Source organism: Danio rerio, chromosome 20 (genome assembly GCF_049306965.1).
Source record: "Danio rerio strain Tuebingen ecotype United States chromosome 20, GRCz12tu, whole genome shotgun sequence".
NCBI lineage: Eukaryota > Metazoa > Chordata > Actinopteri > Cypriniformes > Danionidae > Danio > Danio rerio.
The window spans coordinates 46,931,253-46,947,732 of NC_133195.1; the positions used below are offsets into that span (position 1 = coordinate 46,931,253).

Here is a 16,480-nt window from a genome sequence, read left to right on the forward strand (position 1 = left end):
GCTATCAGAAGAACAGAAACAGACAAAACTGTGTGTGTGTGTGTGTGTGTGTGTGTTTGTCTGTCGGTATATATATATATATATATATATATATATATATATATATATATATATATATATATATATATATATATATATATATATATATATGTATATATGTATATATAAATATGAATATGTTGATAAATATGTTAATTAATTTATTCAATGGTTCAGTTCTCACAGGTAAGAGATGAGATGTTTAAGACCAATCTAGTATGCTCCTTCATCATGCTGCTTCTTCTCATGGCTGTCCAGGCCCTCATCCCTGTGCCCAGGTAGGTTACACAGTCAGTAATGTTTAAAGGTGCCATAGAATGCAATGAAACAATATGTTAAATTGTTCTCTAATTGGTATCTAACTATATCTAACTATATATTTTATATATATATAACTATATATTTTAACAAAGAGAGATTCCTTTTTTCTGAATTGGTATAGAAATGGTTTATTTTAGTTAAAAGGAGTGAGGGAGCTTTATTTATGCCACCAGAGTAAACTGAGTGATACAACATGTTGAAAAAACACTTATTTATTTGGAATTAAACACTTATTTTAAACAGTTTACATGTGTATAATAATGTGTTGCCTCATTACAAACATAAATAGTAAATTTGACTATATACATGCTTAACTAACAAAAGATAAACATACCTTATGCCTCACATTGAATTTTATTCTGTATATATACCCATAAGCTGTAATGAGACAAGCTAGTTTTGCTAATTATTTTTTAAAGCCTGTCCTAAAGCTGTTTTCAAAATAACAGTTCTGCATACGTAGTAAATATAATACAAGCTTAGATACATTTAAAAATAAGGGGAAAAAATCAGCATCGTTCTAATATCATTTGGAAATGTTGTGCCCAATCAAATGCAGCCTGTAGCATCCATATTAATGATCCCGTGTGCATTGTAAAAGTCTTTATTTTGTTCCAATAATCTGTTTTTTTTACCAGGTTTTTACATTCACTGGATTTTACAACAGTGATGTTTGAGTCTTATGTCATTTCATTTACTGAGCAGTTATTATTCAGCTATGCCTCATTATATCCAGATTTTCATTATATGGCACTTTCAAATAAAATAGTTTTTCTTTTACTCTTACAACTTGTTTAACTTAGATATCATAAACTTCATTTTCCAGTTCTTTTTTCTTTTACCTGCAGGATGTACCTCTGGACCGTGCTGCAGTTCTGTCTGTTCCTGCTGGGATATCTGCTATTACTTGTGATGGTCCTGGCTGAAGAGTTCAAACACTCTCCTGGGGTTCTTCAGCAGTTCTGCTGCTGGATCCATGAAAACAACAGCATGCGGAACCTGCTCACCATCACAGCTATAGCAATGAACTTTGGCATGGCCCTCTTTGACATGGTGAGATATAAATTCAGCATAAAAACATGCACATTTAAATTTTGTGATTGGTTACAATGGCATTTTATGCAGAACATTGTGGGACAACCTGTACATAGGCAGAGGAACGTTTAGTCAGGGAATGTATTAACACCATGTTTGTAACAGGGGCCATTTTTGAGCTTCCAGGTAAAATGTTGTCAGTTTGCAGTTTACACAAACATCATTTTTGGGTATTGTGAGTGATGCTCAGGATTGGTTAATGTATACATACATTTGTATACTATTTACATTCGGTATTAAGATGCATTTTTGTTGATTGATCACAAGTGAACACTGCTACAGTTCCATAACATTTACAGATTAGTTTTGCAGCTACCATAGCAGAAAATTTAGTTATCTGTATTATTTTATGTTTTCCTTTCATGCTGGAAAAATAATTCAGTGCTTCTGATTTGAAGAAAACAAAATAAATGCCTGAAATCCAACAGGTAATGTATATTAGTTAAAGGTATTTGACTACAGATCCATTTTTAAAATACAGCCTTCTTGCATATTATTCTCAAAGAGAAGCTCTCAATGCTACTAAACATGCATTTTAATTGATAAAAAATATGTTTGCAGTTGTTTTATTCCATATATATAGTCATTAAGGGCTGTGAATCATTTTTTTTTAAGCAAAGTATCATACAGGGAGGAAATTTCAACCATTATTGCGTGATGTAAACATCTGCTTACAATAAGTACATTATAGTTTACATTTCTTTTTGATATATACAGAATATAAATGTCACGATCACTAGCAATCCAATCCTAACAGATCACTGGTGAACCACATACGGCTTTTTAATGGACTACAAATCCCCTTAGGCTATGTCACACACACCAGTTGCTGATGATATCCACACATAGCTGAGACTTGTGATCACTGATCATTCAGACTATTTATACAGCACACATGCACCAGTTTAGCATGAAGTCTTTAATGTATATACGTTGCATGCCCTGACATTTCTTTGTTTTACCTGTTTATATTTTTGACGTAAGCTTTGTTTACCATTTAATCCTGTTTTGCCACCTATTTCAGCATTATGCCAGTTTTGACTACGTTTTTTGGATTGTCCTTCATGTACAAGCTACTCCTATTTTGACTAGTGGTGGGCAAAGCTAGGTTTCATGAAACACTGAAACAATTGAATCAAATATGTCGAAGCTTCAAAACGTTTCAAAACCCTGAAACAGCCTAGTGGTCATGTTTATATATTGCACTGGAATAGCTTCGGCAAAGAACAGTTGAGCAAATTGAGATATTAAACACCACGTTGTAAAATTGAACCTTTAAGTGATTTAGTGGAGCGGTGAGAGTTCCAGACTATCATGCAGGGATAGTGGGTTTAAATCCAGGCTGATACAGCTTATTTTGAAATGCTCAATATCAGTTTGAAATGTTCTTGTATCGTTTTGTTTCAACATTGGTTTGATATACGAATGAACACTTTGTGAATAAATATGTCTTGTTTTGGTCATAAAACAGGGTTGTTGCTAGATCAAACAAGGTTGTGGCCGAAAGTTAACAAGAATTATTTGTATTATTCATTAATCTTACCATTTATTGTCTTTATTAACGCCTACCCAAAACCTAAACCCAACCATCACAGAACTGTACAAATGTTAATAATTCTTTTACAGTCTTACAAAAATGATGCTAAATTGATGGCGTATCTGCAGCTGTATCCTGTCTAGACTACACCATAAAACAGTAATATCATGATTTTGGAGATTCAAACCCAAAAGCCATTTAAAACTCAGAAACATTGTGTACTCGCACAGTCCACTAGGCTATATGAAACACAAATGTTTTTCTGACCCTGTCAGTCAAATGCAGACTCGTGCACCCAAAGGTCTGGAAACGGTTCTATACTGATCAATGCTTTGAAAGTCACGTGACCAGGTGTTTCGAAACACTTTAGTCATGTGACCTGGGTGTTTCGGATCATGCTTCGGTGTAGTGTTTCGAAACACTAGCGTTTCAGGATCTCAACATTGTGTCAACATCAGTTTCATGTCAGCCATCCCTAATTTTGACCTTGTTTGGCTTAACGAATGATCTTATTAAACCAGCAATTATATCCTTACCTCTTTTGTCCCTTGTCTTGCTCCCGCATGTGACAATAAATTCCGCAATTGATTGAAACATCAGAAAGACCCTACAGAAACATGCACATACACACTCCTGTATCAGAAAGTGGACGAAAGAAACAAAACACCAGGTGTAAAAAGTAAAGTCTCATCTGATAAATCTAAATGCATTCTTAAGACAAGGTGTAAACAGGGCCTGATGTTTCTGATTTAAGCACTACTGCGTCCTCAAACAAGATTTTTTTTAGAAAGTAACTGATCTTTCTTTTGGGAAGGAATAGCGTTTGATTTTACCATGGATACGGTTAAAGTATTGTTAGACGTTTTATAGAAACACTGTATAAATGTTGAATGTCACGGGATGTTTAGGAGGGTTGTCCAGTTCAAAACTTTGTGTCTAGATACTTCAGAGTTGATCTTTTTTTATTAAAGGAATAGTTCACCTATAATGAAAGGGCTGTCATCATTTACTCACCTATTACTTATTACAAACCTGTTTGAGTTTTACTTTTGTTCTGTTGAACACAAAAGAAAACATAATGAAGAAAGTTAGAAACCCATAACAATTGACTTCCATAGGATTTGTTTTTCCTACTATGTCAGTGGTTATTAGTTTGCAACATTCTTCAGTATGTCTTGTGTGCTAAATTACTACTCATTAGGTCAAACTGATTACAAATTGAATACGTTTACATTGTGTGGGGATTATTTACAGTTTTAACCCAAAAATGACCCAGCCAGAAATTTAAGTAAATAAATAAAGTTTACTAAAGATAGTTTGCAGTTTCATCAGCAGAGGCCAGCTTTAACACTCGCAATGAGTTCCTAGGCCGCTCTGCTTACAATCATAAATCAATAACAATTATACTCTTACATAACGTCATTAACTGCGTCATACATATAGGTGTTTTAACCTGATTGGAAAATTTCCACGTAGTTGCGTGCATACAATTCTGAACAATATCTCAAGCATATAAACGTCAGACATCCACTAGACTGTTTAGAGCTGACTCCAGACCTGTGAAACGGATCCACAATCAAATAGAACACACACACTTAAAGTACAATCTGTTTCTTACTCAATGCTGAGTGTTCTCTCAGCCATCTTTATCAAAACTGGTTAAAAACTGGTATAATAAATCTACATTCAGGCAGTTATATCTTATGTCTTGAATAAAAAGTAAAATCAGTTTAAACATAATTAACACATAATTATATTAATATCAAAATCACTTTAGACAGTATGAACACATAGCAATAAAAATAGGAAAACAGTTGCACAGTTGTTTTCAATCATCCAGCTCTTTAGTTCCACTCTATGTCTTCATGACCTCTGACCTAATTTGGTGGCTCTTGAAAATAGAGTTAAAAAAAGACAGGCAAACGTACTGAACAATCTTATATTAAGCAATCCGAATCCATCAACTGACACACTGTTACACCTCACATTTCAGTGGTTGGAGGTTTAATTGTTGACCAAAACCCTTTATATTTAGGTTACTGATTTTATAATTCGTCATCTTGTGCTTTTCCAGATGTGGTGTAACTCTTCTGAAATGAAAGAGATAAGCACTCGTGAAACCGAGGGATATAAAGCCGGCCAGAAGCCACTGACTGCCTGCACCTATCCAGAGGTGAGACTTCTGTATTAACAGTTCGGAGCACTTATTCACAAACATTTAATATTGACACGGAGTTCTCCAAAATAACAAGTTTTTAGCTAAGAGATTTCTCCTAAAACCTGAGACAATTTTTTACTAAGGTATAAGGGTGGGGTTGAGTGATTGGCTGATAGTAGAGGGGGGGAGTCTCTTTCAAAAATGTATTAATTAAGATTTATTCATTTTCTGTATTCATGATGAGTGCCATATACAAATGAAGGTTTCAAAAAAATATATATTTTTTTATGTTTTGTGGCAAGTAGCCATGTAATAAGCAGAAAAAAGTACATAAAGGAGGTTTAATAAAGAATAAAGCCTGAAAGGCTGTTGTATAAGACTGAAGGGCTTTATTCTGCGAAACCAACCATCCTGGATGAACTTTATCCTGCTTATTACATGGCTACTTGCAACAAAGCATAACAATTAGACACAAAACATTGTTCTGAACCATAATAGTTCATCAATACTTTAATTAGATGGAAAGCTGACAGACACAAAAACAGCTAATGGAGTATACACTAACCTGCCCATTAGTCAATCATAAGGTGGCACCATACAGTCAAAAATGCTTAGTTGACAGAATCTAAAGCTGAATAAGATGAATAAAGCATAGACTAACAAGACTGCACCAAGCAGTCAAAAAATAGGACGTGGCAGACAAGTGGATGTAAGTAGGCAGTCAAAGTGATTCAACGTTCCTGGATGATTCTGCGTTATTTAGTGGTTGTTACCTCGGGATAACATAACTTGGAATGTTGCGACTGACCAGTCAGAATTGGGTATTGCAGACAGCCGTGTCATAAGAGTCATTAACATAGTAAGCATATATTCAGCTAAATGTCAGCTTCTTAAAAGTCTGCTTCTCATTATCAAATAGTGGATGTTAGGGGTTTAACTGATCACAAATTTGCAGTTTGGATCACACTATGGTTTTTAAGTCGGACCATTTTTCGGATCAGCAAAAAAAGGAGGAGACAAATGTCATTTGCTTTCCATTTATACAATAATATCACTGCAAAAACATTCCTTTTAACTAAGAGAACTTAGAACCTGTAATTTTAATAAAAATAAAAACCAAGAATGAACCAGCTAAAAAAAGAAAAGTATTCAATACAAAATATGATCTTTGCTACTGTTGCTGATAATGCTACATATAGAAATTTAACATCTCGTACAACAGATTATATTTATCTTCAATTAATGATTCGACAATTCACACACAAACCTTCATGTTTTATTATAGGTGGATCATTTTTTAAAACCTATTCAGTGACATAATTATGATGGTTGTTTGTCGCCATCTGTTGGTTACACAATGTAATTGCTTTCATCAGCTCCAAACATTCACCAGCATCATGTTTCCTTAAACAGTGATTTAAATCTTACCATAAACATCAGTGTTTATATCTGAACTATAAACTGTTTTTCTAGTAATTGTGTTTTTTGTATAACTATACAAATTATTTTAAAAAAATGTTATAATAATTCAAACCCCAAAACCAAAAACTTACCCTAGACAGGCTTGGAAAAAAAACAAGATAAAATAAATAATTAAAAATAAAAATAATATTATAATAAATAAATAAATTAATAAAATATAATAATAATAATAATAATAATAATAATAAATAAAAATAAAAAATAATTCTAATCAAGCACCAATTCACACCAATTAACATTAACTTCAGACTTCCAAAGCTTCTTCAATATTTTTTTACAAAGTTCAAAAACACCTCCTAGATATCACAAAATTCAGAGGATTTTTTCCTTATTATATATGTGAGCTTTTCAAGAGCCCAGCATGCTATAAGGTTTCTCAACTAAAGTCCAATGGAGGGGCGATTAACATTTTTCCAACATAAAGCAATACAGCGCCTTGCTTGTATTAAACATAAGTCAATCAATTTTCTTCCTTTAGTAGACTAAGCACAACTGTCTTCATATATATTCAATATACATAATCTAGGGCATAAAGGTCAGGGATATTAGGGTTGAATTTATTTAATCTTACAGGAGTAATATAAGTTCTCATTATCCAGTTATGTTGTAGCAATCTCAAACGGGAGTTTAATGAATTTTTTGTGCATAAAACAAATTTTATTCCAGTCCTCTACTGGAATATCCATTTTTGTGTCTTGGGTCCATGCTAGTCTTTTAGTTTTCTTTATGATTTTCTCTTAATATGTTATATAATTGTGTAACTTTTATGGAACAATCTTGTTCTGTGAGTTTCCAATAACAATCTTGGGGGGAGCTGTGTTGAATTTTTTAAATGTGTAAAAATAAAACTTCTGTGTTTTTTAATTGTTTGTAACGAACTGAAATAGTGTAAAAACTGAATCTCTCTCTATGCAGATTTGAATGCAGCGCTTTGAAGGATTAATAAACAAATGCGAATCATTATCATTTATTGTTCATGTTGCGCGGGTTTGAACTGAGATCACAATCTTTTAATGTCTAATTGTGCAGCTTTACACTGAATGCATTAATGCAGGCTAAACAAACAGTGACAGAAAACACCTTAAATTATTGGCTTTAGCATTTAGGTAGGTCCCACCACAACTTTTTCATCATTATATCTTACAGGAAAGCCAAAATGCTTTGATACACGTGATTTGAACGATGCGGGAGGCGATCTCTCTGCAATTGTTATAATGTTGGATTTACCTACAAGTTAAAAAGTTATTAATCACGTGCGTTCCGAACCATGGGTTGTGATCCGTACGTTACACCACTAGTGAATGTGCTAATAAACATAAATATAGAGTGTTTTCTTGATGCTTCATCAGATTCATATTGGAGGCGCAGAACGTAAATCTAAAAAACATTTAGACCACTATAGACTGCAAAAAATGATAACAAATCAAGCAGAAAAGAAACAAAATACCTGTCTGTGGAAGCCAATCTGTCTATGATACTCATAATTCCCATGTGATTAAGGTTTAATATAGTTGCCAGGAGCAACAGCCATTTTAGCATATGTTTTTACTTGGTCTTAGTTCTCTTCACTACTCGTAACATTTCACAAATTTAGAAATTATTTTAGTGCTAATATTTAGTACTTACACTATTTAGTACTCCCATTGTTTTTAAGACAACATAGGCTAATTCTGAAAAACTATAGCCCTATATACATTTCTGGAGATCTGAATTATCTAGCCAGAAGTAAGTATGGCTACATTTTGGCTTTAAAACGAACGCTACGGGGGTGGCATGACGCCATTCCTTTTTCGGGCTTACCAGCTGACCGCTTACCTTCGTATGGACAGCTTTCCTGCTGTTTCCGGTTTGTCCAGTTACGACATATATAAAGAGCAGGCACAAATGGCTCTTGCAAGAGAATTTTGAGATCTCAAAAAGGGTACACAGTGGCCTCTGGTGGATTTGCGAAAACAAAAACTGCAAAGAAATGTACGTCCTGGGACATATTTGGTGCTCTCCAGAAGTGTATATAGGGGTATATTTACAGAATGAGCCTGGGTTGTTTAAAGATTTATATTAAATCATCAAGTTAGGAGCTACAGTACTTTAGTCATGAATGCCAGAAAATCTAGCCCTTGCAGATTGCTGGAAAACATTCAATGATGAACTTCAGCTGTGTGTGTCCGTCAGTGTCCAGATGACTGTCAGCTGTGGCAGAAGTGATTGGAGCAATGACTTCTGGGAGTTGTAGTTCGGCTCAATGGCAGATTTGTAGTTTTCCAGCAGTCTGCAAGGGCTGGATTGATGGGGTTCGTGTCAACTTTTAGCCTATGTTTTGTGAATGATCTTTAGTCTTGACCTACCTATTGTTATATTTCCTGCATATGATATTTCTGTGTACAGGTCTTTGTTCTGAGCGGGGTGGTTTCGATGGTGACCTGCGCTGTGTTTCTGAGGATGAGCTCTCTCTTAAAGTTGACTATTCTGTTGTTTGTGGTGGCCGTCTATACTTACTTTATCGAAGTGTCCTTCCACATGCTGTATGTACATCAACAAGAGCATGAACATTTAAGCAGGTGAGTGTCTGTGCTAACAGTCATGCATCAATTTAAAAAACAAACTTACATGTTGGCTCAATGGGTAGAGAAAGTTGCTGGTTTGAGTCCCGGCTGGGTCAATTGGCATTTCTGTGTGGAGTTTGTATGTTCTCCCCATGTTGTCATGGGTTTTTTCCGGGTGCTACAATTTTCCCTACAGTCCAAAGGCATGCTCTATAGATGATTATTTGTGATTATTATATTATATGATTTTTTTTTTAGGTTAGGGAGGCTATTATAGTATTGAAGAGGTAAATATTAGAAACAACATTCATTATGATGCATTTTTACATTTATATATTAAATACCATTCATACACATTTAATATATACGCACAAAACAAACTCTGATATCCATACTACATAATTATAATTATTATATTACATAATTTTAATTAATTTGGCCTATTCAAAAGCAGAAAACTGGGCAAAGGGGACCGTAAAAAAGGTTGAATTTTGAAAATGTGTAAAACCTGTTGACAAATAATACATTTTAATAGCAGTGATATGAAATGAAATATTGCAGTGGTAAAACTTACCCTGAAGGTCCTGAGTGTAATTATTTTTTAGTTTCTGATGTTAAAAATATTAATGAAAGTAAATGAGGGTGAAAAATTAAACATTAATTAAAAATACCACTTTTGTTGGCAGAAAGTATTATGTAGTTGTTTGCGTAACACACCAAAATTATCTAAAACAAACAAAAAAAAACTTAAAAACAGAAATTCATTTTCTTTAGTCCCTTATTTATCAGGGGTCCCACAGCGCAATGAATCGCCAACTATTCCAACATACAGTTGAAGTCAGAATTATTAGCCCACCTGTTTATTTTTTTCCCCAATTTTTGTTCAACGGAGAGCAGATTTTTCAACACATTTCAAATCATAATAGTTGTAATAAATCATTTTTAATAACTAGTTTATTTTATCTTTGTCATGATGACAGTAAATAATATTTGACTAGATATTTCTGAAGACACTTCTATACAGCTTAAAGTGACATTTAAAGGCTTAACTAAGTTAATTAGGTTAACTAGGCAGGTTAGGGTAATTAGGCAAGTTATTGTATAATGATGGAGAAAAAAAATAGCTTAAAGGAGCTAATAATTTTGTCCTTAAAATGGGCTTAAAAATATTAAAAGCTGTTTTTTTTAGTCGAATTAAAACAAATAAGACTTTCTCCAGAAGAAAAAAATATTATCAGACATAATTTGAAAATGTCCTTGCTCTGTTAAACATCATTTAGGAAATATTTAAAAAAGAAGAAAAAAATCAAAGGGTAGCTAATAATTATGACTTCAACTGTATATTTTACACAGCGAATGCCCTTCCAGCTGCAAACCAGAACTAGGAAACCCCCATACACTCTCGCATTCACACACTATCGTTTATTACGTCAAATTTAGTTCATCCGATTCACTTATAATGCATGTCTTTAGACTGTGGTGGAAATTGGAGCTCTCTGAGGAAATCAACACCAATAATAAATCAAGAAAGTACACAAACATGCCTTTTAGGATGTACAAAATAATAGTTTCATAAGTGACCTTTTTTTCTCTTTAAAATCACAAGGTCTCACTTCCTCAGACGAAAAGGAGTCTCAATTCTGTTGATGGCAATGTTTATGATTGCTGTACTCTACAATGGTCGACGGGTATAAATTTTGAGTACTCAGTTTTGACGGAAAAATCTGAAATAAATCAATACTTTTCTGGCGTTTTCCTTATTATGTACCATCTTACTCTTATTCAGTGGGAGGCCACAACACGGCTGGACTTCCTGTGGCGTTTGCAAGCTCAGCAGGAAGTGCAAGAGATGAGAGACCTGAGGGAACACAATGAGTGTCTTCTGCATAACATCCTACCAGCACACGTTGCTCGTCACTTCCTAGAGAGGAACAGAAATGACCAGGTAAATCAGAGTCCCATATAAACCACTCTCACTGATGATGCTTAATGTTAGATAAAGGGACAATTCACTTCAAACTGAAAATCAATCTTATTGTTTTCTCACCTTTTCCTTGATGCAAACAGGTTAGACTTTCTTTCAGAAAGCTGGAAACCTGTAACCATTGACTTCCATTTGTTTTTCTACTATGGAAGTCAATGGTTTTCAGCTTTCTTTAAAACATCTTCTCTAGTGTTCAACAGACTAAAGAAACTCCTAAAGATCTGGAAACACCTTAAGGGAGAGTAAATATTTAATAAACAATTTTAATTTTAATTCAGCCAGTCACACAGTTTCAGGTATTTTTAAAGCGTTCATGAACTGCTTTTTCATTTTGTAAGGTTTTATGAGGTCCACTTGTATTGTTATTAAGATTTTACGTCAATGCAAATAATAATGTCGAAATAATAGTCTATATTCTGACCTATTTTAACCATCCTCGTTAAAACCCTTTGATTTAGTAGACCTACAGACTCAAACACAGCTTTTAACACAAGCCTATCTTTATAATTAAAAAAACATTGCTTGTTTGTCAACCAAGTTTCCTGCAATTCCTTTAATAGCCACAAGGGGGGCATAAACCTAAAAACAGACGCACCATTCCAAACGCACATCTCTTTTACTTTCAGTTTCAAATTTGAGAGAGAGAGAGAGAGAGAGAGAGAGAGAGAGAGAGAGAGAGACCTTAAAACCAGCAAATGTCAAAACTGGCTTTATTATTGATGCATGCTGTGAAGGAGATTTTGATTTCTCAGCGTATGATCCAAGCATAAAGGCATGTAGTTCAAACTACATCATTAATAAATAAAATAAAGAATCAATCTTCATATGTCTGTCCAGGAGCTGTACTCTCAGTCCTATGATGAGGTGGGAGTGATGTTTGCCTCCATCGCTGGCTTTAATGACTACTATGAGCAGAAGGAGATCAAGCACGAGGGAGTTGAGTGTCTCAAATTGCTCAATGAGATCATTGCAGACTTTGATGAGGTAGGAATTTGACCAAAGCTTGTGGATTTTTTAATGTTGTTTGTTATGTCATGAACAATCCTTCATTGTTTGGTTCTCTTTGGAGAAGCTGTTGGAAGAATCATACTTTTTGGACATTGAGAAAATCAAAACCATTGGCAGTTGCTACATGGCAGCATCTGGATTATCACCTGATAAACAGGTAAACCGTGCTAACAACAAAAAAAATTGATTGGCTTGCTTAATTCGTTATATTTAACTTTGTAGATGTTTATGTATTATAAGTGTTGTGTGTTTCATTCTTGACAGTCTCGTGTTGTAAATGACTGGCATCATCTCAGTGAGTTGGTTCTGTTCGCTCTGGCTATGCAAGAGACCCTGAGGGAGATCAACAAACATTCCATGAACAATTTCCAGCTACGTGTTGGTAATGACTTGTTATGACTCTTTAGGGGTTCAAGCAAAGTGCTGAAACTCTACTGTAATTGTTAGAAATGTCCAAGATCATAAAGGTCACAATAGGGATGTAATGATTCACCTGACTCACAATTTAGTCACAATTTTTTAACAAAATAATTTGAAACAAATTTAAGGTGAAGAGCCCTTTCAAGTTTTATTAAATGCTGCACAATTTTGCAAAAGAATATATTTTCTTAGTCCCCTGCTCATGAAAAAACTCCTTCAGGGACTGATATGATTTTTTGAGGACTGATATGGCTGGTGTGGAGAGGTAAGCCTTTTCTAAACAAGAGAGCAGTGTATACAGAGGAGGTCAATAGGCCCTCTGCTCCAGGAGAATGGACACTTGCATAAAAACTGATTGTCAAATTACTAATTAAAAAGGAGTTGAACATGATTATGAAGGTGAATAATTCATTAGTACAAGTATCAGTGTGATTGTAACGGGGAGACTGACACGGAAGGATCCATTATGCAGTATTTATTAGTCACACTTTCACTCAATCAACACGCACAAAGGTGCAAACACACAACAACAATAGTAATAATGGTCTTAAGGCTGGCGGCTGACAGACACAGAGTGATTTACCAGGCATGGGTCAGAGGCAGGCGGCGTGATTCAGAGTCCGTGTATCAGGCTTGGGTCAAGGGCAGGCAGCGAGTATCAGAGTCCGTGTAACAGGCTTGGGTCGTGGGCAGGCAGAAGGCAGAGCAGAGTCAGAAACGGGCTGGAGTAATACACAGGAGATCAGGCAGGATATAACGCTCAGTAATGCTGGCCGGGGCTGAACAAGACTTCGCAAAGACTGAGTGTTTGAGTGCAGCTTATAAAGGGTACGTGGGTCATTAACGGGATTCAGTTCAGGTGTGCTGGATCAGTGTAAGTGGATGATGTAATGCTTAGAAGTCCGGAGATGGTGGCCTCTGCTGGCCAGCGAGGGGAGTGACTGGGACCGAGTCGGTGACAGAGATACACCTAAAAAAAAAGATAATCTTAAACATTTTTAAATATTCAATAGTAGTAATAAGCAGATTAATAAAATATGCATAAACTAATTTGAAAAGGAGAGAGGAAAATAATCCTGCTTCTGTAACAGAAGAACTTTCTCTTTCAGTCTGAAAAACATCTTCACACTTTCGCTATGAATACACTGATGCACCGTGTGATCCATAATACTCGTCAGAGCAAGCGGAGCTGCCAATTATCTGGGTTATGTGATTTGGCTTATTAATATATATTATTTTTGCGTATAGATGTCTGTGACAGTAGTTTTTTTACTGTGCTGACGGTTTATGTGCATCATATTCGTTCGTCTGTTAGTGTAAATAAACATATTTTTCACAGTTTGTGATTTGTCTGGCACACTTCACTCCTGTCATTTTACTCTGCCGCCCCTCCTCTTGCTCACCGCTGATGTGCACGTAAAGCGAGTTTGCACCTGTAAACACAGCGCCCCCTCTGTTCAAAAAATGCATCGTGATTCGTTCAACATTTCTACCAATTTGAATCGATTTTAACCGACGGTGAATCGTTACATCCCTACTTACAAGTGTAAAGTCACACTGCACTTCCATTTATGTGTACTCTAATGCAGCAGGCTGAAAATGCAAGCTTGTGCCACAGGTTTCGCATGTCGCGAGTTCAAGTTTGGTGAACTCTGACCTGGGAAATTGCATCACATAATTACATGAGACCGATTGAAGATCAAAATGTAACCTCTGTGTACAGAAACTTTAAATATGGAACATATGCTTGCTTTATTAATGTCTAACCAGCTTGTTTTACCTTGCCCTTACAATGAATTTGAGAGCATGAGAGTATAATTCATAGTAATATTGGCCTAGAAAAAAGTTAATTTTCATTTTCCGTCAGTTTTATTGTTTTATAGTAAAAACAGAAGACTCAGGCTTTAAATAGAAAAATTATCAAAACTCAAATGCTAATGGTCAAAATTTGATTAAATTTATTATGCTAAGTTAAGTTAAGAGTGACCCCTCCAGAACAAGAAATTGACTAAAGTCAACTCTAGAAGTCTTTGGGCCCTATCATACACCTGACGCAATGTGGCGCAAGGCGCAATGCAATTGTTGTTTGCTAGTTTCAGCTTGGCGCAAGAGTCGTTTTGACCGTTTGGACCACGCTGTTTAAATAGCAAATGCATTTGTGCTCAAATGTGCACCCATAGGTGTTCTGGTCTAAAAAAGGAGGTGTGTTGAGGCGCATTGCTATTTTGAGGAACTAAAATAGACTGTTTAATAGATCAGATCAAAGCAGGTCTATAGTCCAGTGCAGAGCACGTAATTTATGCACCTCGCTTACACACTGCTTAATACACACAGGGTGTACAGCAATACACAAATATCTTTATAAAATGAAAAAGAATTGAATGATTAAATATTACAACAATTATTTTCTAGCCTACATAAATATAAAAACCATACTTTCATGCCTTCTTGGGGGGCTTTTTCAGTTTATTCTTAACAATTTGCTTTTGTATAATGTTATTATTATTAGCAGTATTATTTATTATATGCATATTTATATTTGTTTTATTAAAAACAAGCTTAGATTTGTCCACCCGTCAGGTTTTAGACCACTATCAAACACTATTAGACACTAGCATGTGTATTTGGATATAACTCAGTTTTTTTGACCACACTTTGTTATTATTCTTCATTTATTTGTTTGCTGGAAATTAGAACTGAATTTAGAAACAGTTTTGAAACAAATCTTGCGCTTAACAAACTACATTAATTATGTATAGGCTGATGGATGTCCGTAGCCTACAACACGTTTCCCTATCATACACCCGGCACAATGACTCTTAAAGGGAATGGGAGATGAAACTCTGGTGGGTTTATTCTCAAAACACACCTAAAACTCATTAAGGGAATAAACATAACCCTGTTAGACCAAGCGCCGCAGCGCAAAATGGATTTTTCCGACTTAGAAATAGCAAAAGTGGATTCTGACACGCCCTTAATGCTTTTGCATCCTGCGCTTTGGACTTTTTGCCTGGATCGTAAAAGTAGAGCACGTATCTATGTATGAGCTTGTGTCATGGTAAAAAGGAGCACTTGACCACATTATGGCACTACAATGAGTAAAAAACATGAATGCAGCTTTAACTGAAAAATTGCTGGTCTGACTGACTTGAAAATTGGTATGCAGTTCCTTTGTGCAAGGAGGCATCCAGGCCACCATATATCACAAAACATTTCGCAAATCAGAAACTCTGAACTTTAATAAATCCACACATAAGTGCATATAAACAGTTCTAAAGATGACAATGTTTCACAATGCATGACAATGTTTAACTTCAAATAATTGGTCTCAATACAACATGATGGATTTATGTTCAATCATTTCTTCTTTAAATTGGTCTGAAATGGTAGCTTTTCTAATATTTTTGTAATTTTGTACTAGTTACAGATTTACTAAAGGATAAATACCACATTTTTACAAAAACACCTTAAATCGCTTGAACCTCAGTAAAGTGTTACTTGCATCTATATTTTATTATAATTGTATTACATTTACATTAGAAGAGCCGTCTGTCTGTCCTATTTCTTTTATACTGACTTTTATTGTCATTCACTTAACTTCATTTTCGTCGTCTAAAGCACTATAGAAATAAAAATAACTTGACTAAAACTGAACATCCAACAATAGTATATGTTATCATAGTTTACAGATACATTTTTGTTAAATTCTGACTTCAATGTCAATCTCTTTTTCTATTCTTTTTCTATATATACTGTCTACTCTTTTTAACTATTAAGTCTATTGAATTAACTTTTAGTTATTTAAAGGTGCTGTATGTAAGCTTTTGAATCATTCAAAGCATAAAAATACCATAATATGTTTGCAGAAGCTAAGTGAACATTTTTGTTTATCT

At 34.8% G+C, this 16,480-nt stretch overlaps 1 protein-coding gene across 16 annotated transcripts in view; it reads left to right on the forward strand.

Annotated features, from left to right (window-relative positions):
• si:dkey-206f10.1 overlaps nucleotides 1-16,480 on the forward strand; it is a 168,827-nt gene that overhangs the window by 150,369 nt on the left and 1,978 nt on the right. For all 16 annotated transcript variants that reach the window (XM_073933643.1, XM_073933638.1, XM_073933642.1 and 13 more), the window contains 9 exons: nucleotides 217-317; nucleotides 1,209-1,413; nucleotides 5,067-5,165; nucleotides 9,018-9,190; nucleotides 10,782-10,863; nucleotides 10,962-11,120; nucleotides 11,997-12,143; nucleotides 12,232-12,324; nucleotides 12,432-12,549. In XM_073933643.1, the coding sequence (XP_073789744.1) occupies nucleotides 217-317; nucleotides 1,209-1,413; nucleotides 5,067-5,165; nucleotides 9,018-9,190; nucleotides 10,782-10,863; nucleotides 10,962-11,120; nucleotides 11,997-12,143; nucleotides 12,232-12,324; nucleotides 12,432-12,549 (1,177 nt within the window). The remainder of the gene's footprint in view (nucleotides 1-216; nucleotides 318-1,208; nucleotides 1,414-5,066; nucleotides 5,166-9,017; nucleotides 9,191-10,781; nucleotides 10,864-10,961; nucleotides 11,121-11,996; nucleotides 12,144-12,231; nucleotides 12,325-12,431; nucleotides 12,550-16,480) is intronic.